Source organism: Hoplias malabaricus, chromosome 2 (genome assembly GCF_029633855.1).
Source record: "Hoplias malabaricus isolate fHopMal1 chromosome 2, fHopMal1.hap1, whole genome shotgun sequence".
In the NCBI taxonomy this organism is placed as follows: domain Eukaryota; kingdom Metazoa; phylum Chordata; class Actinopteri; order Characiformes; family Erythrinidae; genus Hoplias; species Hoplias malabaricus.
In genome coordinates this window covers 86,109,012-86,133,016 of record NC_089801.1, presented here as the reverse complement: position 1 = coordinate 86,133,016, position 24,005 = coordinate 86,109,012, and the positions used below count along the sequence as shown (strand labels likewise).

At 47.2% G+C, this 24,005-nt stretch overlaps 1 protein-coding gene across 1 annotated transcript in view; it reads left to right on the top strand.

Annotated features, from left to right (window-relative positions):
* gpc6a (glypican 6a) overlaps positions 1-24,005 on the top strand; it is a 93,312-nt gene that overhangs the window by 21,418 nt on the left and 47,889 nt on the right. The window contains exon 3 of the mRNA XM_066657191.1: positions 9,238-9,629. Within this exon, the coding sequence (XP_066513288.1) occupies positions 9,238-9,629 (392 nt within the window). The remainder of the gene's footprint in view (positions 1-9,237; positions 9,630-24,005) is intronic.

Below are 24,005 nucleotides of genomic sequence, written 5' to 3'. Positions count from 1 at the left end.
TATCACAATATTTCACTGTATTTTTTGCAATAACAATATACACCTCAATATGAAACACATCAATGTTATATTAATATGAATTATTCATTCATTAAATATAAATTATATTAAATTAAATTTGTTTAATATGTATATATTAATAATATTCCATTTCTAAAGCCATGGTTTATTGTACATCTGATATTCTGTAACCAGCGTGTAGCGTGTGGACAGTGTGTAGGCAGTGTGTAGTTGTGTGGACAGTGTGTAGACAGTGTGTAGTCGTGTGGACAGTGTGTAGGCAGTGTGTAGTTGTGTGGACAGTGTGTAGACAGTGTGTAGTCGTGTGGACAGTGTGTAGGCAGTGTGCAGTTGTGTGGACAGTGTGTAGACAGTGTGTAGTCGTGTGGACAGTGTGTAGGCAGTGTGTAGTTGTGTGGACAGTGTGTAGACAGTGTGTAGTCGTGTGGACAGTGTGTATGCAGTGTGGACAGTGTGTAGACAGTGTGTAGTCGTGTGGACAGTGTGTAGCCGTGTGGACAGTGTGTAGGCAGTGTGTAGTTGTGTAGGCAGTGTGTGGTTGTGTGGACAGTGTGTAGGCAGTGTGTAGTCATGTGGACAGTGTGTAGACAGTGTGTAGGCAGTGTGTAGTTGTGTGGACAGTGTGTAGGCAGTGTGTAGTCATGTGGACAGTGTTTAGTCATGTGGACAGTGTGTAGACAGTGTGTAGTCGTGTGGACAGTGTGTAGACAGTGTGTAGTCGTGTGGACAGTGTGTGAACAGTGTGTAGTCGTGTGGACAGTGTGTAGACAGTGTGTAGTCGTGTGGACAGTGTGTAGGCAGTGTGTAGTCGTGTGGACAGTGTGTAGACAGTGTGTAGTCGTGTGGACAGTGTGTAGGCAGTGTGTAGTCGTGTGGACAGTGTGTAGGCAGTGTGTAGTCGTGTGGACAGTGTGTATGCAGTGTGTAGTCGTGTGGACAGTGTGTAGACAGTGTGTAGTCGTGTGGACAGTGTGTATGCAGGGTGTAGTCGTGTGGACAGTGTGTAGACAGTGTGTAGTCATGTGGACAGTGTGTAGGCTGTGTGTAGTCGTGTGGACAGTGTGTGAACAGTGAGTAGTCGTGTGGACAGTGTGTAGGCAATGTGTAGTCGTGTGGACAGTGTGTAGACAGTGTGTAGTCATGTGGACAGTGTGTAGGCAGTGTGTAGTCGTGTGGACAGTGTGTAGTCGTGTGGACAGTGTGTAGTTGTGTGGACAGTGTGTAGTCGTGTGGACAGTGTGCAGTTGTGTGGACAGTGTGTAGACAGTGTTTAGTCGTGTGGACAGTGTGTAGACAGAGTGTAATCGTGTGGACAGTGTGTAGTTGTGTGGACAGTGTGTAGTTGTGTGGACAGTGTGTAGACAGTGTGTAGTCGTGTGGACAGTGTGTAGGCAGTGTGTAGTCGTGTGGACAGTATGTAGTTGTGTGGACAGTGTGTAGACAGTGTGTAGTCGTGTGGACAGTGTGTAGGCAGTGTGTAGTCGTGTGGACAGTGTGTAGTTGTGTGGACAGTGTGTAGACAGTGTGTAGTCGTGTGGACAGTGTGTAGACAGAGTGTAATCGTGTGGACAGTGTGTAGTTGTGTGGACAGTGTGTAGTTGTGTGGACAGTGTGTAGACAGTGTGTAGTCGTGTGGACAGTGTGTAGGCAGTGTGTAGTCGTGTGGACAGTGTGTAGTCATGTGGACAGTGTGTAGACAGAGTGTAGTCGTGTGGACAGTGTGTAGTTGTGTGGACAGTGTGTAGTTGTGTGGACAGTGTGTAGACAGTGTGTAGTCGTGTGGACAGTGTGTAGTCGTGTGGACAGTGTGTAGGCAGTGTGTAGTCGTGTGGACAGTGTGTAGTTGTGTGGACAGTGTGTAGACAGAGTGTAGTCGTGTGGACAGTGTGTAGTTGTGTGGACAGTGTGTAGACAGTGTGTAGTCGTGTGGACAGTGTGTAGTCGTGTGGACAGTGTGTAGACAGTGTGTAGTCGTGTGGACAGTGTGTAGTTGTGTGGACAGTGTGTAGACAGTGTGTAGTCATGTGGACAGTGTGTAGACAGTGTGTAGTCGTGTGGACAGTGTGTAGTTGTGTGGACAGTGTGTAGACAGTGTGTAGTCGTGTGGACAGTGTGTAGGCAGTGTGTAGTCGTGTGGACAGTGTGTAGTCGTGTGGACAGTGTGTAGACAGTGTGTAGTCGTGTGGACAGTGTGTAGTCGTGTGGACAGTGTGTAGTCGTGTGGACAGTGTGTAGACAGTGTGTAGTCGTGTGGACAGTGTGTAGACAGTGTGTAGTCGTGTGGACAGTGTGTAGACAGTGTGAAGTCGTGTGGACAGTGTGTAGTCATGTGGACAGTGTGTAGACAGTGTGAAGTCGTGTGGACAGTGTGTAGACAGTGTGTAGTCGTGTGGACAGTGTGTAGACAGTGTGAAGTCGTGTGGACAGTGTGTAGTCGTGTGGACAGTGTGTAGACAGTGTGTAGTCGTGTGGACAGTGTGTAGACAGTGTGTAGTCGTGTGGACAGTGTGTAGACAGTGTGAAGTCGTGTGGACAGTGTGTAGTCGTGTGGACAGTGTGTAGACAGTGTGAAGTCGTGTGGACAGTGTGTAGACAGTGTGTAGTCGTGTGGACAGTGTGTAGACAGTGTGAAGTCGTGTGGACAGTGTGTAGTCGTGTGGACAGTGTGTAGACAGTGTGTAGTCGTGTGGACAGTGTGTAGACAGTGTGTAGTCGTGTGGACAGTGTGTAGACAGTGTGAAGTCGTGTGGACAGTGTGTAGTCGTGTGGACAGTGTGTAGACAGTGTGAAGTCGTGTGGACAGTGTGTAGACAGTGTGTAGTCGTGTGGACAGTGTGTAGACAGTGTGAAGTCGTGTGGACAGTGTGTAGTCGTGTGGACAGTGTGTAGACAGTGTGTAGTCGTGTGGACAGTGTGTAGACAGTGTTTAGTCGTGTGGACAGTGTGTAGACAGTGTGTAGTCGTGTGGACAGTGTGTAGACAGTGTGAAGTCGTGTGGACAGTGTGTAGTCGTGTGGGCAGTGTGTAGACAGTGTGTAGTCGTGTGGACAGTGTGTAGACAGTGTGAAGTCGTGTGGACAGTGTGTAGTCGTGTGGACAGTGTGTAGACAGTGTGAAGTCGTGTGGACAGTGTGTAGACAGTGTGTAGTCGTGTGGACAGTGTGTAGACAGTGTGAAGTCGTGTGGACAGTGTGTAGTCGTGTGGACAGTGTGTAGACAGTGTGTAGTCGTGTGGACAGTGTGTAGACAGTGTGTAGTCGTGTGGACAGTGTGTAGACAGTGTGAAGTCGTGTGGACAGTGTGTAGTCGTGTGGACAGTGTGTAGACAGTGTGAAGTCGTGTGGACAGTGTGTAGACAGTGTGTAGTCGTGTGGACAGTGTGTAGACAGTGTGAAGTCGTGTGGACAGTGTGTAGTCGTGTGGACAGTGTGTAGACAGTGTGTAGTCGTGTGGACAGTGTGTAGACAGTGTGTAGTCATGTGGACAGTGTGTAGACAGTGTGTAGTCGTGTGGACAGTGTGTAGACAGTGTGTAGTCGTGTGGACAGTGTGTAGACAGTGTGTAGTCGTGTGGACAGTGTGTAGACAGTGTGTAGTCATGTGGACAGTGTGTAGACAGTGTGAAGTCGTGTGGACAGTGTGTAGACAGTGTGTAGTCGTGTGGACAGTGTGTAGACAGTGTGTAGTCGTGTGGACAGTGTGTAGACAGTGTGAAGTCGTGTGGACAGTGTGTAGTCGTGTGGACAGTGTGTAGACAGTGTGTAGTCGTGTGGACAGTGTGTAGACAGTGTGTAGTCGTGTGGACAGTGTGTAGACAGTGTGAAGTCGTGTGGACAGTGTGTAGACAGTGTGTAGTCGTGTGGACAGTGTGTAGACAGTGTGTAGTCGTGTGGACAGTGTGTAGACAGTGTGAAGTCGTGTGGACAGTGTGTAGTCGTGTGGACAGTGTGTAGACAGTGTGTAGTCGTGTGGACAGTGTGTAGACAGTGTGTAGTCGTGTGGACAGTGTGTAGGCAGTGTGTAGTCGTGTGGACAGTGTGTAGACAGTGTGTAGTCGTGTGGACAGTGTGTAGGCAGTGTGTAGTTGTGTGGACAGTGTGTAGGCAGTGTGTAGTCGTGTGGACAGTGTGTATGCAGTGTGTAGTCGTGTGGACAGTGTGTAGACAGTGTGTAGTCGTGTGGACAGTGTGTAGACAGTGCGTAGTCATGTGGACAGTGTGTAGGCTGTGTGTAGTCGTGTGGACAGTGTGTGAACAGTGAGTAGTCGTGTGGACAGTGTGTAGGCAATGTGTAGTCGTGTGGACAGTGTGTAGACAGTGTGAAGTCGTGTGGACAGTGTGTAGACAGTGTGTAGTCGTGTGGACAGTGTGTAGACAGTGTGAAGTCGTGTGGACAGTGTGTAGTCGTGTGGACAGTGTGTAGACAGTGTGTAGTCGTGTGGACAGTGTGTAGACAGTGTTTAGTCGTGTGGACAGTGTGTAGACAGTGTGTAGTCGTGTGGACAGTGTGTAGACAGTGTGAAGTCGTGTGGACAGTGTGTAGTCGTGTGGACAGTGTGTAGACAGTGTGTAGTCGTGTGGACAGTGTGTAGACAGTGTGAAGTCGTGTGGACAGTGTGTAGTCGTGTGGACAGTGTGTAGACAGTGTGAAGTCGTGTGGACAGTGTGTAGACAGTGTGTAGTCGTGTGGACAGTGTGTAGACAGTGTGAAGTCGTGTGGACAGTGTGTAGTCGTGTGGACAGTGTGTAGACAGTGTGTAGTCGTGTGGACAGTGTGTAGACAGTGCGTAGTCATGTGGACAGTGTGTAGGCTGTGTGTAGTCGTGTGGACAGTGTGTGAACAGTGAGTAGTCGTGTGGACAGTGTGTAGGCAATGTGTAGTCGTGTGGACAGTGTGTAGACAGTGTGTAGTCATGTGGACAGTGTGTAGGCAGTGTGTAGTCGTATGGACAGTGTGTAGTCGTGTGGACAGTGTGTAGTTGTGTGGACAGTGTGTAGTCGTGTGGACAGTGTGCAGTTGTGTGGACAGTGTGTAGACAGTGTTTAGTCGTGTGGACAGTGTGTAGACAGAGTGTAATCGTGTGGACAGTGTGTAGTTGTGTGAACAGTGTGTAGTTGTGTGGACAGTGTGTAGACAGTGTGTAGTCGTGTGGACAGTGTGTAGTCGTGTGGACAGTGTGTAGGCAGTGTGTAGTCGTGTGGACAGTATGTAGTTGTGTGGACAGTGTGTAGACAGTGTGTAGTCGTGTGGACAGTGTGTAGGCAGTGTGTAGTCGTGTGGAGAGTGTGTAGTTGTGTGGACAGTGTGTAGACAGTGTGTAGTCGTGTGGACAGTGTGTAGACAGAGTGTAATCGTGTGGACAGTGTGTAGTTGTGTGGACAGTGTGTAGTTGTGTGGACAGTGTGTAGACAGTGTGTAGTCGTGTGGACAGTGTGTAGGCAGTGTGTAGTCGTGTGGACAGTGTGTAGTCATGTGGACAGTGTGTAGACAGAGTGTAGTCGTGTGGACAGTGTGTAGTTGTGTGGACAGTGTGTAGTTGTGTGGACAGTGTGTAGACAGTGTGTAGTCGTGTGGACAGTGTGTAGTCGTGTGGACAGTGTGTAGGCAGTGTGTAGTCGTGTGGACAGTGTGTAGTTGTGTGGACAGTGTGTAGACAGAGTGTAGTCGTGTGGACAGTGTGTAGTTGTGTGGACAGTGTGTAGACAGTGTGTAGTCGTGTGGACAGTGTGTAGTCGTGTGGACAGTGTGTAGACAGTGTGTAGTCGTGTGGACAGTGTGTAGTTGTGTGGACAGTGTGTAGACAGTGTGTAGTCGTGTGGACAGTGTGTAGACAGTGTGTAGTCGTGTGGACAGTGTGTAGTTGTGTGGACAGTGTGTAGACAGTGTGTAGTCGTGTGGACAGTGTGTAGGCAGTGTGTAGTCGTGTGGACAGTGTGTAGTCGTGTGGACAGTGTGTAGACAGTGTGTAGTCGTGTGGACAGTGTGTAGACAGTGTGTAGTCGTGTGGACAGTGTGTAGTCGTGTGGACAGTGTGTAGACAGTGTGTAGTCGTGTGGACAGTGTGTAGACAGTGTGTAGTCGTGTGGACAGTGTGTAGACAGTGTGAAGTCGTGTGGACAGTGTGTAGTCGTGTGGACAGTGTGTAGACAGTGTGAAGTCGTGTGGACAGTGTGTAGACAGTGTGTAGTCGTGTGGACAGTGTGTAGACAGTGTGAAGTCGTGTGGACAGTGTGTAGTCGTGTGGACAGTGTGTAGACAGTGTGTAGTCGTGTGGACAGTGTGTAGACAGTGTGTAGTCGTGTGGACAGTGTGTAGACAGTGTGAAGTCGTGTGGACAGTGTGTAGTCGTGTGGACAGTGTGTAGACAGTGTGAAGTCGTGTGGACAGTGTGTAGACAGTGTGTAGTCGTGTGGACAGTGTGTAGACAGTGTGAAGTCGTGTGGACAGTGTGTAGTCGTGTGGACAGTGTGTAGACAGTGTGTAGTCGTGTGGACAGTGTGTAGACAGTGTGTAGTCGTGTGGACAGTGTGTAGACAGTGTGAAGTCGTGTGGACAGTGTGTAGTCGTGTGGACAGTGTGTAGACAGTGTGAAGTCGTGTGGACAGTGTGTAGACAGTGTGTAGTCGTGTGGACAGTGTGTAGACAGTGTGAAGTCGTGTGGACAGTGTGTAGTCGTGTGGACAGTGTGTAGACAGTGTGTAGTCGTGTGGACAGTGTGTAGACAGTGTGTAGTCGTGTGGACAGTGTGTAGACAGTGTGTAGTCGTGTGGACAGTGTGTAGACAGTGTGAAGTCGTGTGGACAGTGTGTAGTCGTGTGGACAGTGTGTAGACAGTGTGTAGTCGTGTGGACAGTGTGTAGACAGTGTGAAGTCGTGTGGACAGTGTGTAGTCGTGTGGACAGTGTGTAGACAGTGTGAAGTCGTGTGGACAGTGTGTAGACAGTGTGTAGTCGTGTGGACAGTGTGTAGACAGTGTGAAGTCGTGTGGACAGTGTGTAGTCGTGTGGACAGTGTGTAGACAGTGTGTAGTCGTGTGGACAGTGTGTAGACAGTGTGTAGTCGTGTGGACAGTGTGTAGACAGTGTGAAGTCGTGTGGACAGTGTGTAGTCGTGTGGACAGTGTGTAGACAGTGTGAAGTCGTGTGGACAGTGTGTAGACAGTGTGTAGTCGTGTGGACAGTGTGTAGACAGTGTGAAGTCGTGTGGACAGTGTGTAGTCGTGTGGACAGTGTGTAGACAGTGTGTAGTCGTGTGGACAGTGTGTAGACAGTGTGTAGTCATGTGGACAGTGTGTAGACAGTGTGTAGTCGTGTGGACAGTGTGTAGACAGTGTGTAGTCGTGTGGACAGTGTGTAGACAGTGTGTAGTCGTGTGGACAGTGTGTAGACAGTGTGTAGTCATGTGGACAGTGTGTAGACAGTGTGAAGTCGTGTGGACAGTGTGTAGACAGTGTGTAGTCGTGTGGACAGTGTGTAGACAGTGTGTAGTCGTGTGGACAGTGTGTAGACAGTGTGAAGTCGTGTGGACAGTGTGTAGTCGTGTGGACAGTGTGTAGACAGTGTGTAGTCGTGTGGACAGTGTGTAGACAGTGTGTAGTCGTGTGGACAGTGTGTAGACAGTGTGAAGTCGTGTGGACAGTGTGTAGACAGTGTGTAGTCGTGTGGACAGTGTGTAGACAGTGTGTAGTCGTGTGGACAGTGTGTAGACAGTGTGAAGTCGTGTGGACAGTGTGTAGTCGTGTGGACAGTGTGTAGACAGTGTGTAGTCGTGTGGACAGTGTGTAGACAGTGTGTAGTCGTGTGGACAGTGTGTAGACAGTGTGAAGTCGTGTGGACAGTGTGTAGTCATGTGGACAGTGTGTAGACAGTGTGAAGTCGTGTGGACAGTGTGTAGACAGTGTGTAGTCGTGTGGACAGTGTGTAGACAGAGTGTAATCGTGTGGACAGTGTCCAGTCTCCAGTTTCTTCCTCCATTCATTAATATTAACCCCCCCCCAGATATCAGTCACTTTAATAGGCCCCTCTCTGCTCCAATCAATAACCACACGCTCAGGGTTAGAGTGGCCTTCAGCAAATGAGAGACCAGCTCTTTAATACGGCCCCAGACCCTCAGGACCACAGAGTCAACGGTCTAGATATATTTTTATTAGAGTTCTCAAGGAGCTCAGTACACACACTCTCCCACACACACACACACACACACACACCCCACACACACACACACATAGTATACAGATATACAGTATTACACAGTATATAGTGTAATGTGTGTGTATGTGTGTACTGTGTGTATACTATGTGTGTGTGTGTGTGTAATGTGTACTGTGTGTGTATATGTGTGTACTGTGTGTGTGTGTGTGTGTACTGTGTGTTTGTGTGTGTACTCTCTGTGTATATGCATGTGTACTGTGTGTATGTGTATAAGATGTATAGATGTATGTGTGTACAGTGTGTGTTTGTGTATTTTTTCTGTACTGTGTGTGTGTGCGTGTGTGTGTGTGTGTGTGTGTGTCCTTGACTGTCTTTGTGAAATTAGACTGTGTGTGTGGAGGGGGGGTGGAGGTGTGAGAGAAAGTGAGTGAGAGTGTGTACATGTGTGTACATGTGTGTGTGTGTGTGTGTGTGTGTGTGTAGAGAGAGAGAGAGTGTGAGAGAGAGAGAGAGAGAAAGAAACAGAGAGACGGAGAGTGCTGGGGGGCTGTTATTACTTAAATAAATGGAGGTGTAATCACAGGTCTCACTGCTGCTGCTGCTGTGGAAACACTGTGAGACAGAGTCACGTTCTTCCGGACAGGATTTAAACTCGGAATGGGAACACTGCTGTGAGGATCTGATGGCGTTCAGCCTTCACTGACCTCTGAGCAAGGTTAGGTCAGCGTCTCAGATGACTGCTCTGCCCACTGTGTGTGTCTCTCAGCATTGAGCCTGGTGTTAGACTCATGTGCAGCTGCTCCACTCCCTGGATGGGTGGGTGACTGATTCAGTGAGTGAATGAATGAAGGTTTTCCCAGGATGAACCAATGGATGGGTGCATGGCTAAATAAATTAACGAATGATCAGTCAATCAGTGGACCGTGTGAGGACCTGGTGCCCACACTTGCGTGCCCTAGTTTTCCCAGAATTAAATACTGAATGCATGTTTGAATTAATGGGTTTGTGTTTAAAGGAATGAATGTGTAAACCAATGAATGAATGACGTGCCCTGCTTCCCGTTGCAGAGTTCTTCCTGGAGCTGCTGGAGAACTCGGAGAAGTCCCTGAACGAGCTGTTCGTGAGGACGTACGGAAAGTTGTTCACCCACAACTCTGAGATGTTCGAGGACCTGTTCTCGGAGCTGAAGCGCTACTACACGGGCGGGAACGTCAACCTGGAGGAGACGCTGAATGACTTCTGGTCTCGGCTCCTGGAGCGGATGTTCCAGCTGCTGAACTCCCAGTACTCTTTTTCCGAGGAATACCTAGAGTGCATCAGCAAGTACGCAGACCAGCTCAGGCCCTTCGGAGACGTCCCACGGAAGCTGAAGGCGCAGGTGACCAGGGCCTTCATCGCCGCCCGCACTTTCGTCCAGGGCCTGACAGTGGGCCGCGAGGTGGCCAACAGGGTCGCCAAGGTGAGGTTATCCTTCAGACTCCACCCTAGGCCCTGTCCCCAGTCCCCCCCCCCCCCCCCACACCCTGAGTTTAGTTGATCCTAAGTTCCCCTGGTTTAGTTGATCCTGAGTTTTCTGAATGATGTGTGGCGAGGCTGGATCTGGGCACTGAGGGATTTAATCAGGCCTGTGTTGGCTCCGCTGACCTTTAGCTCTGTTTATTAGTGCTAGCCGCTGGACAGTGATGGATCTGAGTGCTGCAGTGTTTCCTGAACAAACAGACGTTCCAAGGATAAACGCTGGAGAAAAGACTGAATTATCCAATCAAACACAACAATGACCCCTGCTTCACAGCAGCACACTGACAGCAGGCTTGTTAGCTTCGTCAACCATTAGCATTAGCAACTGGAAACTCACACAGAGCATCTGGCGACAATTACAGAAACACTGCAGCTACGTTAGCGCTGTTAGCACTGTTAGCCAAGCAAGAAAACAGTATCTGGGGCAAAATACAGGTTGTTGTTTTTTTTTTTTTTCTGATTCTGCATCCGAGTCCCAAATTTGTGCCTGGGTATGGATCTAAATCTGGGTCTGAGTCTCTGTCTTTGTCTGTGTCTGTGTCTGGGTCTGAGTCTGAGTCTGGGTCTGAGTCTGGGTCTGAGTCTGAGCCTGAGCCTGAGCCTGGGTCTGGTTTAGGGTTTTGGTTAGGGTTAGGGCTCACTGTGCTGTGAGACACTGGAACTTGAGATGCTGTGCTGTGAGACACTGTAATGTGAGACACTGTGCTGTGAGACACTGTGCTTTCAGACGCTGTGCTGTGAGACACTGTAATGTGAGATTTTTTATGAGAGCAACTGTGCTGTGAGACACTGTGCTGGGAGACACTGTGCTGGGAGACGCCGAGTTGTGAGACACTGTGCTGCGAGGCACTGTGCTGTGATGTGAGACACTGCGCTGTGAGACACTGAGACACTGCACTGTGAGACACTGAGACCTTGTGCTGTGAGACACTGAGACATTGTGCTGTGAAATACTGTGCTGTAAGAGATTGAGACACTGTGCTGTGAGAGAATGAGACACTGTGCTGTGAGACACTGTGACACTGCTGTGTGAAACACTGCACTGTGAGACACTGTGCTGTGAGACACTGAGACATTGTGTTGTGAGATATTGTGAGATATTGACACTGATACATTGTGCTGTGAGACACTGAGACACTGTGGTGTGAGACATATACACTGCTGTGAGACATTGTGCTGTGAGACACTGAGACACTGTGCTGTAAGACACTGTGTTGTGAGACACATAGACTGTGGTGTGATACACTGAGACAGTACCTTGAGGCACTGTAAGAGACTGAGACACTGTGCTATAAGACACTGTGCTGTAAGACACTGAGACACTGCATGGTGAGACATTGTGCTGTGAGACTTGATGCTGTGAGACACAGACACTGTGCTGTGAGACACTGAGACACTGTGCTGTAAGACACTGTGTTGTGAGACACAGAGACTGTGGTGTGAGGCACTGAGACAGTGCCTTGAGGCACTGTAAGAGACTGAGACACTGTGCTATAAGACACTGTGCTGTGAGACACTGAGACATTGTGCTGTGAGACACTGTAGGAAACTGAGACACTGTGCTATAAGACATTGTGCTGTGAGACACTGTAGGAGACACTGAGACACTGTGCTATAAGACATTGTGCTGTGAGACACTAAGACACTGTGGTGTGAGACACTGAGACACTGTGCTGTGAGACATTGAGATACTGTGCTCTGAGACACTGAGACACTGTGCTGTAAAAGACTGAGACACTGTGCTCTGAGACACTGAGACACTGCTGTAAGAGACTGAGACACTGTGCTCTGAGACACTGAGACACTGCTGTAAGAGACTGAAACACTGTGCTGTGAGACACTGAGACACTGTGCTGTGAGACACTGAGACACTGCTGTGAGACACTGAGACACTGTGCTCTGAGACACTGAGACACTGTGCTGTAAGAGACTGAAACACTGTGCTCTGAGACACTGTGCTGTGAGACACTGAGACACTGTGCTGTGAGACATTGAGATACTGTGCTCTGAGACACTGAGACACTGTGCTGTAAGAGACTGAGACACTGTGCTCTGAGACACTGAGACACTGCTGTAAGAGACTGAGACACTGTGCTCTGAGACACTGAGACACTGCTGTAAGAGACTGAAACACTGTGCTGTGAGACACTGAGACACTGTGCTCTGAGACACTGTGCTGTAAGAGACTGAAACACTGTGCTCTGAGACACTGTGCTGTGAGACACTGAGACACTGTGCTCTGAGACACTGAGACACTGTGCTGTAAGAGACTGAAACACTGTGCTGTGAGACACAGACACTGTGCTGTGAGACACTGAGACACTGTGCTCTGAGACACTGAGAAACTGTGCTGTAAGAGACTGAGACACTGTGCTGTGAGACACTGAGACACTGTGGTCTGAGACACTGAAACACTGTGCTGTGAGACACTGAAACACTGTGCTGTGAGACACTGAGACACTGTGCTCTGAGACACTGTGCTATAAGAGACTGAGACACTGTGCTGTGAGACACTGAGACACTGTGCTCTGAGACACTGAGACACTGTGCTGTGAGACACTGAAACACTGTGCTCTGAGAAACTGAGACACTGTGCTGTAAGAGACTGAGACACTGTGCTCTGAGACACTGAGACACTGTGCTGTAAGAGACTGAGACACTGTGCTCTGAGACAATGAGACACTGTGCTGTGAGATGTTGTGTCCAGGCACTGTGTGGTGTTGTATTGTGATGGACAGTGTCTCAGGGGCGGAACATGTGTTGTTGTTTTTTTTTTTTTTTTTTTTTTTTTTTTTTTCGCACTTCAGTTGGGAATTATCTGCATTCTCTCTCATCTGCTCCGTCTCCTCCACATTCTCACATCTGCTCTGTCTCCTCCACTTTCTCACATCTGCTCCGTCTTCTCAGCTCTCTCACATCCACTCAGTCTCCTCAGCTCTCTCACATCTGCTCCATCTCCTCTGCGCTCTCACATCCTCCGCTCTAGAGCTGTGTTATCTTCAGAGTCCCTCAGAGTCCACAGTGTCCCTCAGAGTCCAGAATGTCCCTTTAGAGTCCAGTTCTTCCTTCAGCATCCTGAGCTTCCCTCAGTGTTCAGAATGTTTGTTAATGTGTGTGAATGTTTGATGGTGTGGTGTGATTATGTGAATGTGTGAGGGTGTGATGTGGCGTGATTGTGTGAATGTATGAGGGTGTGATGTGGTGTGATTGTGTGAGGGTGTAAATGTGTGATGTGGTGTGATTGTGTGAGGGTGTGAGGGTGTGATGTGGTGTGATTGTGTGAGGGTGTAAATGTGTGATGTGGTGTGATTGTGTGAGGGTGTAAATGTGTGATGTGGTGTGATTGTGTGAATGTGTGAGGGTGTGATGTGGTGTGATTGTGTGAGGGTGTAAATGTGTGATGTGGTGTGATTGTGTGAGGGTGTGATGTGGTGTGATTGTGTGAGGGTGTAAATGTGTGATGTGGTGTGATTGTGTGAGGGTGTGAGGGTGTGATGTGGTGTGATTGTGTGAGGGTGTAAATGTGTGATGTGGTGTGATTGTGTGAGGGTGTAAATGTATTATGTTGTGTAATTGTGTGAACGTGTGAGGGTGTGATGTAGTGTGATTGTGTGAGGGTGTGATGTGGTGTGATTGTGTGAGGGTGTAAATGTGTGATGTGGTGTGATTGTGTGAGGGTGTAAATGTGTTATGTGGTGTGATTGTGTGAATGTGTGAGGGTGTGATGTAGTGTGATTGTGTGAGGGTGTAAATGTGTGATGTGGTGTGATTGTGTGAATGTGTGAGGGTGTGATGTAGTGTGATTGTGTGAGGGTGTAAATGTGTGATGTGGTGTGATTGTGTGAATGTGTGAGGGTGTGATGTGGTGTGATTGTGTGAGGGTGTAAATGTGTGAGGGCGTGATTGTGTGAGGGTGTAAATGTGTGAGGGTGTGATTGTGTGAGGGTGTAAATGTGTGATGTGTTGTGATTGTGTGAGGGTGTAAATGTGTTATGTGGTGTGATTGTGTGAATGTGTGAGGGTGTGATGTAGTGTGATTGTGTGAGGGTGTAAATGTGTGATGTGGTGTGATTGTGTGAATGTGTGAGGGTGTGATGTGGTGTGATTGTGTGAGGGTGTAAATGTGTGATGTGGTGTGATTGTGTGAGGGTGTGAGGGTGTGATGTGGTGTGATTGTGTGAGGGTGTAAATGTGTGATGTGGTGTGATTGTGTGAGGGTGTAAATGTGTGATGTGGTGTGATTGTGTGAATGTGTGAGGGTGTGATGTGGTGTGATTGTGTGAGGGTGTAAATGTGTGATGTGGTGTGATTGTGTGAGGGTGTGATGTGGTGTGATTGTGTGAGGGTGTAAATGTGTGATGTGGTGTGATTGTGTGAGGGTGTGAGGGTGTGATGTGGTGTGATTGTGTGAGGGTGTAAATGTGTGATGTGGTGTGATTGTGTGAGGGTGTAAATGTATTATGTTGTGTAATTGTGTGAACGTGTGAGGGTGTGATGTAGTGTGATTGTGTGAGGGTGTGATGTGGTGTGATTGTGTGAGGGTGTAAATGTGTGATGTGGTGTGATTGTGTGAGGGTGTAAATGTGTTATGTGGTGTGATTGTGTGAATGTGTGAGGGTGTGATGTAGTGTGATTGTGTGAGGGTGTAAATGTGTGATGTGGTGTGATTGTGTGAATGTGTGAGGGTGTGATGTAGTGTGATTGTGTGAGGGTGTAAATGTGTGATGTGGTGTGATTGTGTGAATGTGTGAGGGTGTGATGTGGTGTGATTGTGTGAGGGTGTAAATGTGTGAGGGCGTGATTGTGTGAGGGTGTAAATGTGTGAGGGTGTGATTGTGTGAGGGTGTAAATGTGTGATGTGTTGTGATTGTGTGAGGGTGTAAATGTGTTATGTGGTGTGATTGTGTGAATGTGTGAGGGTGTGATGTAGTGTGATTGTGTGAGGGTGTAAATGTGTGATGTGGTGTGATTGTGTGAATGTGTGAGGGTGTGATGTGGTGTGATTGTGTGAGGGTGTAAATGTGTGATGTGGTGTGATTGTGTGAGGGTGTGAATGTGTGAGTGTGTGAATGTGTGAGGGTGTGAATGTGTGATGTAATGTGTGATGTGGTGTGATTGTGTGAGGGTTTGAATGTGTGATGTGGTGTGGTTGTTTGAATGGGTGAGGGTGTAAATGTGTGAGGGTGTGACTGTGTGAGGGTGTGACTGTGTGAGGGTGTGATTGTGTGAGGGTGTAAATGTGTGACTGTGTGAGGGTGTGACTGTGTGAGGGTGTGATTGTGTGAGGGTGTAAATGTGTGACTGTGTGATTGTGTGAGGGTGTGATTGTGTGAGGGTGTGATTGTGTGAGGGTGTAAATGTGTGACTGTGTGATTGTGTGAGGGTGTAAATGTGTGACTGTGTGATTGTGTGAGGGTGTGATTGTGTGAGGGTGTAAATGTGTGACTGTGTGAGGGTGTGAATGTGTGAGGGTGTGAATGTGTGATGTAATGTGTGATGTAATGTGTGATGTGGTGTGATTGTGGGAGGGTTTGAATGTGTAATGTGGTGTGGTTTTTTGAATGGGTGAGGGTGTAAATGTGTGAGGGTGTGACTGTGTGAGGGTGTGACTGTGTGAGGGTGTGATTGTGTGAGGGTGTAAATGTGTGACTGTGTGAGGGTGTGACTGTGTGAGGGTGTGATTGTGTGAGGGTGTAAATGTGTGACTGTGTGATTGTGTGAGGGTGTGATTGTGTGAGGGTGTAAATGTGTGACTGTGTGATTGTGTGAGGGTGTAAATGTGTGACTGTGTGATTGTGTGAGGGTGTGATTGTGTGAGGGTGTAAATGTGTGACTGTGTGAGGGTGTGAATGTGTGAGGGTGTGAATGTGTGATGTAATGTGTGATGTAATGTGTGATGTGGTGTGATTGTGGGAGGGTTTGAATGTGTAATGTGGTGTGGTTTTTTGAATGGGTGAGGGTGTAAATGTGTGAGGGTGTGACTGTGTGAGGGTGTGACTGTGTGAGGGTGTGATTGTGTGAGGGTGTAAATGTGTGACTGTGTGAGGGTGTGACTGTGTGAGGGTGTGATTGTGTGAGGGTGTGATTGTGTGAGGGTGTAAATGTGTGACTGTGTGATTGTGTGACTGTGTGATTGTGTGAGGGTGTAAATGTGTGACTGTGTGATTGTGTGAGGGTGTGAATGTGTGAGGGTGTGAATGTGTGATGTAATGTGTGATGTGGTGTGATTGTGGGAGGGTTTGAATATGTAATGTGGTGTGGTTGTTAGAATGGGTGAGGGTGTGATTGTGTGAGGGTGTAAATGTGTGAGAGTGTGAACGTGTGAGGGTGTGAACGTGTGAGGGTGTAAACGTGTGAGGGTGTGAATGTGTGATGTAATGTGTGATGTGGTGTGATTGTGTGAGGGTTTGAATGTGTGATGTGGTGTGGTTGTTTGAATGGGTGAGGGTGTAAATGTGTGACTGTGTGAATGTGTGAGGGTGTGACTGTGTGAGGGTGTGATTGTGTGAGGGTGTAAATGTGTGAGGGTGTGAATGTGTGAGGGTGTGAATGTGTGAGGATGTGAATGTGTGAGGGTGTGAATGTGTGAGGGTGTGAGGGTGTGAATGTGTGAGGGTGTGAATGTGTGATGTAATGTGTGATGTGGTGTGATTGTGTGAGGGTTTGAATGTGTGATGTGGTGTGGTTGTTTGAATGGGTGAGGGTGTAAATGTGTGACTGTGTGAATGTGTGACTGTGTGAGGGTGTGATTGTGTGAGGGTGTAAATGTGTGACTGTGTGAATGTGTGAGGGTGTGAATGTGTGATGTAATGTGTGATGTGGTGTGATTGTGGGAAGGTTTGAATGTGTGGTGTGGTTGTTTGAATGGGTGAGGGTGTGATTGTGTGAGGGTGTAAATGTGTAAGGGTGTGAATGTGTGATTGTGTGAGGGTGTGAATGTGTGACTGTGTGAATGTGTGAGGGTGTGAATGTGTGATGTAATGTGTGATGTGGTGTGATTGTGGGAGGGTTTGAATGTGTGGTGTGGTTGTTTGAATGGGTGAGGGTGTGATTGTGTGAGGGTGTAAATGTGTGAGTGTGTGAATGTGTGAGGATGTGAATGTGTGATGTAATGTGTGATGTGGTGTGATTGTGTGAGGGTTTGAATGTGTGATGTGGTGTGGTTGTTTGAATGGGTGAGGGTGTAAATGTGTGACTGTGTGATTGTGTGAGGGTGTGATTGTGTGAGGGTGTAAATGTGTGACTGTGTGAGGGTGTGAATGTGTGAGGGTGTGAATGTGTGATGTAATGTGTGATGTGGTGTGATTGTGGGAAGGTTTGAATGTGTGGTGTGGTTGTTTGAATGGGTGAGGGTGTGATTGTGTGAGGGTGTAAATGTGTAAGGGTGTGAATGTGTGATTGTGTGAGGGTGTGAATGTGTGACTGTGTGAATGTGTGAGGGTGTGAATGTGTGATGTAATGTGTGATGTGGTGTGATTGTGGGAGGGTTTGAATGTGTGGTGTGGTTGTTTGAATGGGTGAGGGTGTGATTGTGTGAGGGTGTAAATGTGTGAGTGTGTGAATGTGTGAGGATGTGAATGTGTGATGTAATGTGTGATGTGGTGTGATTGTGTGAGGGTTTGAATGTGTGATGTGGTGTGGTTGTTTGAATGGGTGAGGGTGTAAATGTGTGACTGTGTGATTGTGTGAGGGTGTGATTGTGTGAGGGTGTAAATGTGTGACTGTGTGAGGGTGTGAATGTGTGAGGGTGTGAATGTGTGATGTAATGTGTGATGTGGTGTGATTGTGGGAGGGTTTGAATGTGTAATGTGGTGTGGTTGTTTGAATGGGTGAGGGTGTAAATGTGTGAGGGTGTGAATGTGTGAGGGTGTGACTGTGTGAGGGTGTGATTGTGTGAGGGTGTAAATGTGTGACTGTGTGAATGTGTGAGTGTGTGAATGTGTGAGGGTGTGAATGTGTGACTGTGTGAGGGTGTGAATGTGTGAGGGTGTGAATGTGTGATGTAATGTATGATGTGGTGTGATTGTGTGAGGGTTTGAATGTGTGATGTGGTGTGGTTGTTTGAATGGGTGAGGGTGTAAATGTGTGACTGTGTGAATGTGTGAGGGTGTGACTGTGTGATGTAATGTATGATGTGGTGTGATTGTGTGAGGGTTTGAATGTGTGATGTGGTGTGGTTGTTTGAATGGGTGAGGGTGTAAATGTGTGACTGTGTGATTGTGTGAGGGTGTAAATGTGTGACTGTGTGATTGTGTGAGGGTGTAAATGTGTGACTGTGTGAATGTGTGAGGGTGTAAATGTGTGACTGTGTGAATGTGTGAGGGTGTGACTGTGTGAGGGTGTGATTGTGTGAGGGTGTAAATGTGTGACTGTGTGATTGTGTGAGGGTGTGATTGTGTGAGGGTGTGATTGTGTGAGGGTGTAAATGTGTGACTGTGTGATTGTGTGACTGTGTGATTGTGTGAGGGTGTGATTGTGTGAGGGTGTAAATGTGTGACTGTGTGATTGTGTGAGGGTGTTATTGTGTGAGGGTGTGAATGTGTGAGGGTGTGAATGTGTGATGTAATGTGTGATGTGGTGTGATTGTGGGAGGGTTTGAATGTGTGATGTGGTGTGTTTGTTTGAATGGGTGAGGGTGTGATTGTGTGAGGGTGTGATGTGATTGTGAAAATGTGTGAGGGTGTGATGTATGAAGGTGTGAGGGGGAGATAACGTGATTGTGTTACTGTGTTAAAGAGGGTAAGTATGATTGTGTGAAGGTGTGAGGGTGTGAATGTGCTAACCCTTAGCTGTTAGCAAGTTAGCCCTTAGCCCTCAGTGGGTTAGCCTGTGAATCCTAGGATCCTGTGATGAGCCTGTGAATCCTAGGATCTGAGGTAAAGGGTAACATCTTTCCAGCTGTGTTAGGAGTGAGGGATTGTGGGTATGCAGCAGAGCAGTTAGGGTCACATCTGGAGAACCTCTGTAATATTTTGCTCTGTCTGATCTTTATTATACAGAGAAAAAAAAACCCACAAACCCTGACTACACTCTTCATAAACACCCTGACTTCCCTGATCCAGATCCCTATTCCACATTCCAGTCTGGGAGTTCCGTAATGGACAATGGAAGGGAATCAGGAGCTGTCAGTCAGTCCTGGGCTGGAGTCTGGATCAGGATCTAAAGGCCTGGGTCTGCTGCACTGCTGGATCTGTCTTTATAGAGGAGGTGGGGTGTGTGTGTGTGTGTGTGTGTGTGTGTGTGTGTGTGTGTGTGTGTGTGTTTGTAAAGGTTTACATCTCTCTGTGAGAGTGTGATGTTCTTTTATTTTGAGACAGCAGTGTCACATTAGAAGAGATTTAAATCAAATCAAATCAAATTTATTTATATAGCGCTTTTCACAACTGATGTTGTCACAAAGCAGCTTCACAGAATTCCAAATTCAGTAAATTCACAGAATTTACTCTTCTCTCCTCTGGCATTTAACACCCTTCAGCTCTCAGTCCTCTTTCTTCTTCATCCCTTGCTCTTCCCTTCTTTTCTTCCCTTTCAGTCAGAGAGGGAGAACGAGAGAGAGGGTAAATATGTGTTTGAGTGTGTGTGTGTGTGAGTGTGTGTGTGTGTGTGTATATGTGAGAGTCGGTGCTTGTTAATCTGGAGTGTGTATGGTGAGTAGTGTGTAAATGTAATGAGTGGTGAGTAGTGTGTAATGGTAGTGAATGGTGAGCAGCGTGTAATGGTAGTGAGTAGTGTGTAATGGTAATAAGTGGTGAGTAGAGTTTAATGCTGGCGAGTGGTGAGTAGCATGTAATGGCAGCAAGTGGTAAGTAGCGTGTAAAGGTAGCGAGTGGTGAGTAGCATGTCATGGTAGTGAATGCTGAGTAGCATGTAATGTTAGTGTGTAATGGTAATGAGTGGTGAGTAGAGTGTAATGCTGGTGAGTGCTGAGTAGCATGTAATTGTAGCGAGTGGTGAGTTGCATATAATTGTAGCAAGTTGTGAGTAGCATGTAAAGGTAGCGAGTGCTGAGTAGGGTGTAATGGTAGTGAGTGATCAGTAGCGTATAATGGTCATGAGTGCTGTGTACTGTGTAATGGTAGTGAATTGTGAGTGGCGTGTAATGTTAGTGAGTAGTGTGTAATGGTAGCGAGTGGTGAGTAGCGTGTAATGTTAGCGAGTGGTGAATAGTGTGTAATGGTAGTGTGTGGTCGGTAGCGTGCAATGGTAGCAAAGGTCAGTAGCGTGTAATTGTTGTGAGTAGCATGTAATGGTAGCAAATGGTCAGTAACGTGTAAAGGTAGTTAATAGCATGTAATGGTAGCGAGTGGTCAGTAGTGTGTAAAAGTAGCGAGTGGTGAGTAGCGTGTAATGGAAGCAAGTGGTGAGTAGTGTGGAATGATATTGAGTGGTCAGTAGTGTGTAATTGTGGCAAGTGGTGAGTAGTGTGTAATAGTAAGGACTGGTCAGTAGCATGTAATGGTAGTGAGTGGTGAGTAGCGTGTAATGATAGAGAGTGGTCAGTAGCGTTTAATGGTAGTAAGTAGCGTGTAATGATAGTGAATGGTCAGTAGCGTGTAATGATAGTGAGTAGTGTGTAATGGTAGTGAGTAGCGTGTAATGTTAGCAAGTGGTGAGTGGTGTGTAATGATAGCGAGTGGTCAGTAGTGTGTAATGGTAGCAAATGGTCAGTAGTGTGTAATGGTAGTGAGTAGCGTGTATTGATAGTGAGTGATCAGTAGCGTATAATGGTCGCGAGTGGTGGGTACCGTGTAATGGTAGTGAAATGTGAGTGGCTTGTAATTGTAGTGAGTAGTGTGTAATGGTAACGAGTGTTGAGTAGCGTGTAATGGTAGCAAGTGGTGAGTAGTGTGTAATGATAGAGAGTGGTCAGTAGTGTGTAATGGTAGCAAATGGTCAGTACTGTGCAATGGTAGTGAGTAGCGTGTAATGATAGTGAGTGATCAGTAGCGTATAATGGTCGTGAGTGGTGGGTACCGTGTAATGGTAGTGAATTGAGTGGTGAGTAGTTTGTAAAGGTAGTCAGTGGGGAGTAGTGTGTAATGGTAGTGAATGGTGAGTAGGGCGTAATGGTAGTGAGTAGTGTGTAATGGTAGCGAGTGGTGAGTAGCGTGTAATGGTCGCAAACTGTGAGTAGTGTGTAATGTTAGTGAGTGGTGAGTATCGTGTAATGGTAGTGAGTGGTGAGTAGCGTATAATGGTAGCGAGTGGTGAATAGTGTGTATTGGTAGCGAGTGTTGAGTAGTTTGTAAAGATAGTCAGTGGGGAGTAGTTTGTAATGGTAGTGAATATTGAGTAGGGCGTAATGGTAGTGAGTAGCGTGTAATGGTAGTGAGTAGTGTGTAATGGTAGTGAGTGGTGAGTAGCGTGTAATGGTAGCAAGTGGTGTGTAGTTTGTAATGTTAGTGAGTGGTGAGTAGCATGTAATGGTAGCGAGTGGTGAGTAGCATATAATGGTAGCGAGTGGTAAATAGTGTGTAATGGTAGCGAGTGGTGAGTAGTTTGTAAAGGTAGTCAGTGGTGAGTGGTGTGTAATGGTAGTGAATGGTGAGTAGGGCTTAATGGTAGTGAGTAGTGTGTAATTGTAGCAAGTGGTGAGTAGCATGCAATGGTAGCAAGTGGTGAGTAGCATGCAATGGTAGCGAGTGGTGAATAGTGTGTAATGATAGCGAGTGGTCAGTAGTGTGTAATGATAGTAAATAGTCAGTAGTGTGTAATGGTAGTGAGTAGCGTGTAATGGTAGTGAGTGATCAGTAGTGTATAATGGTCGCGAGTGGTGGGTACCATGTAATGGTAGTGAATTGTGAGTAGTGTGTAATGGTAGTGTGTAATGGTAGCAAGTGGTGAGTAGCGTGCAATGGTAGCGAGTGGTGTATAGTGTGTAATGATAGCGAGTGGTGTGTAGTTTGTAAAGGTAGTCAGTGGTGAGTAGTGTGTAATGGTAGTGAATGGTGAGTAGGGCGTAATGTTAGTGAGTGGTGAGTAACATGTAATGGTAGCGAGTGGTCAGTAGCGTGCAATGGTAGTGAGTGGCCAGTAGCATGTAATGGTAGCTTGTGGTGAATAGTGTGTAATGGTAGCGAGTGGTGAGTAGTTTGTAAAGGTAGTCAGTGGTGAGTAGTGTGTAATGGTAGTGAATGGTGAGTAGGGCGTAATTGTAGTGAGCAGTGTGTAATTGTAGTGAGTGGTGAGTAGCGTGTAATGTAGCGAGTGGTGAGTAGCATGTAATGGTAGCGAATGGTCAGTAGCATGTAATGGTATTGAGTAGTGTGTAATGGTAACGAGTGGTGTGTAGCATGTAATGGTAGTGAGTGGTGAGTAGTGTGTAATGATAGTGAGGGGTCAGTAGCGTGTAATGATAGCGAGGGATCAGTGGCGTGTAATGTTAGTGAGTAGTGTGTAATGGTAGTGAGCTGTCAGTAGCGTGTAATGGTAGTGAGTAGCATGTAGTGGTAATGAGTGTTGAGTAGCGTGTAATGGTAGCAAGTGGTGAGTAGTGTGTAATGATAGCGAGTGGTCAGTAGTGTGTAATGATAGCAAATAGTCAGTAGTGTGTAATGGTAGTGAGTAGCGTGTAATAGTAGTGAGTGATCAGTAGCGTATAATGGTCATGAGTGGTGGGTACCGTGTAATGGTAGTGAATTGTGAGTGGCGTGTAATGGTAGTGAGTAGCGTGTAATGGTAGTAAGTGGTGAGTAGCATGTAAAGGTAGCAAGTGGTCAGTACTGCGTATTGGTAGTGAGTAGCGTGTAATGGTAGCGAGTGGTCAGTAGCGTGTAATGGTAGTGAGTAGCATGTAATGGTAGAGAGTGGTCAGTAGTGTGTAATGGTAGTGTTTAGCGTGTAACGGTAGCGAGTGATCAGTAGCGTGTAATGGTAGTGAGACGTGTGTAATGGTAGCAGCTGGCCAGTAGCTTGTAATGGTAGTGAGTGGCCAGTAGCGTGTAATGGTAGTGAGTAGCGTGCAACGCTAGCGAGTGGTCAGTAGCGTGTAATGGTAGTAGGAAGTGTGTATTGGTAGCAGGTGGCCAGTAGCTTGTAATGTTAGCGAGTGGTCAGTAGTTTGTAATGGTAGTGAGTAGCATGTAATCATAGCGAGTGGTCAGTAGATTGTAATGGTAGTGAATAGCGTGTAATGATAGCGATTGGCCAGTAGCGTGTAATGGTAGTGAGAAGCGTGTAATGGCAGCGAGTGGTCAGTAGTGTGTAATGGTAGTGAGTAGCTTATATTGGTAGTGATCATCGTGTAATTGTAGCAAGTGGTCAGTAGCGAGTAATAGTAGTGAGTTGCGTGTAATGGAAGCGAGTGGCCAGTAGAGTGTAATGGTAGTGAGTGGCCAGTAGCTTGTAATGGTAGTGAGTAGCGTGTAATGGTAGTGAGTGGCCAGTAGAGTGTAATGGTAGTGAGTGGCCAGTAGCTTCTAATGGTAGTCATTAGCGTTTAAAGGTAGCGAGTGGCCAGTAGCGTGTAATGTAAGTGAGTAGTGTGTAATGGTAGTGAGTGGCCAGTAGCTTCTAATGGTAGTGAGTAGCATGTAAAGTTAGCGAGTGGTCAGTAGCATGTAATGGTAGTGAGTAGCGTGTAAAGGTAGCGAGTGGCAAGTAGCGTGTAATGGTAGTGAGTGGCCAGTAGCTTCTAATGGTAGTGAATAGCTTGTAATGGCAGTGAGTGGCAAGTACCGTGTAATGGTAGTGAGTGGCCAGTAGCTTCTAATGGTAGTGAATAGCTTGTAATGGTAGCGAGTGGCCAGTAGCGTGTAATGGTAGTGAGTGGCCAGTAGCTTCAAATGGTAGTGAGTAGCTTGTAATGGAAGCGAGTGGCCAGTAGCGTGTAATGGTAGTGAGTGGCCAGTAGCTTCTAATGGTAGTGAGTAGCTTGTAAAGGTAGCGAGTGGTCAGTAGCGTGTAATGGTAGTGAGTAGCACGTAAGTGATGCGAATGGACAGTAGTGTACAATGTGAGTGAGTGGCCAGTAGTGGGTAATGTTAGTGAGTATCGTGTAATGGTAGCGAGTGGTCAGTAGTTTGTAATGGTAGTGAGTGGTGAATAGCGTGTAATGGTAGTGAGTGGTGAGTAGCGTGCAATGGTAGTGAGTGGTGAATAGCGTGTAATGGTAGTGAGTGGTGAGTAGCGTGTAATGGTAGTGAGTGGTGAGTAGCGTGTAATGGTAATGAGCAGTGTGTAATTGTAGTGAATGGTGAGTAGCGTGTAATGGTTGTGAGTGGTGAGTAGCGTGTAATGGTAGTGAGTGGTGAGTAGCGTGTAATAATAGTGAGCAGTGTGTAATTGTAGTGAGTGGTGAGTACCGTGTAATGGTAGT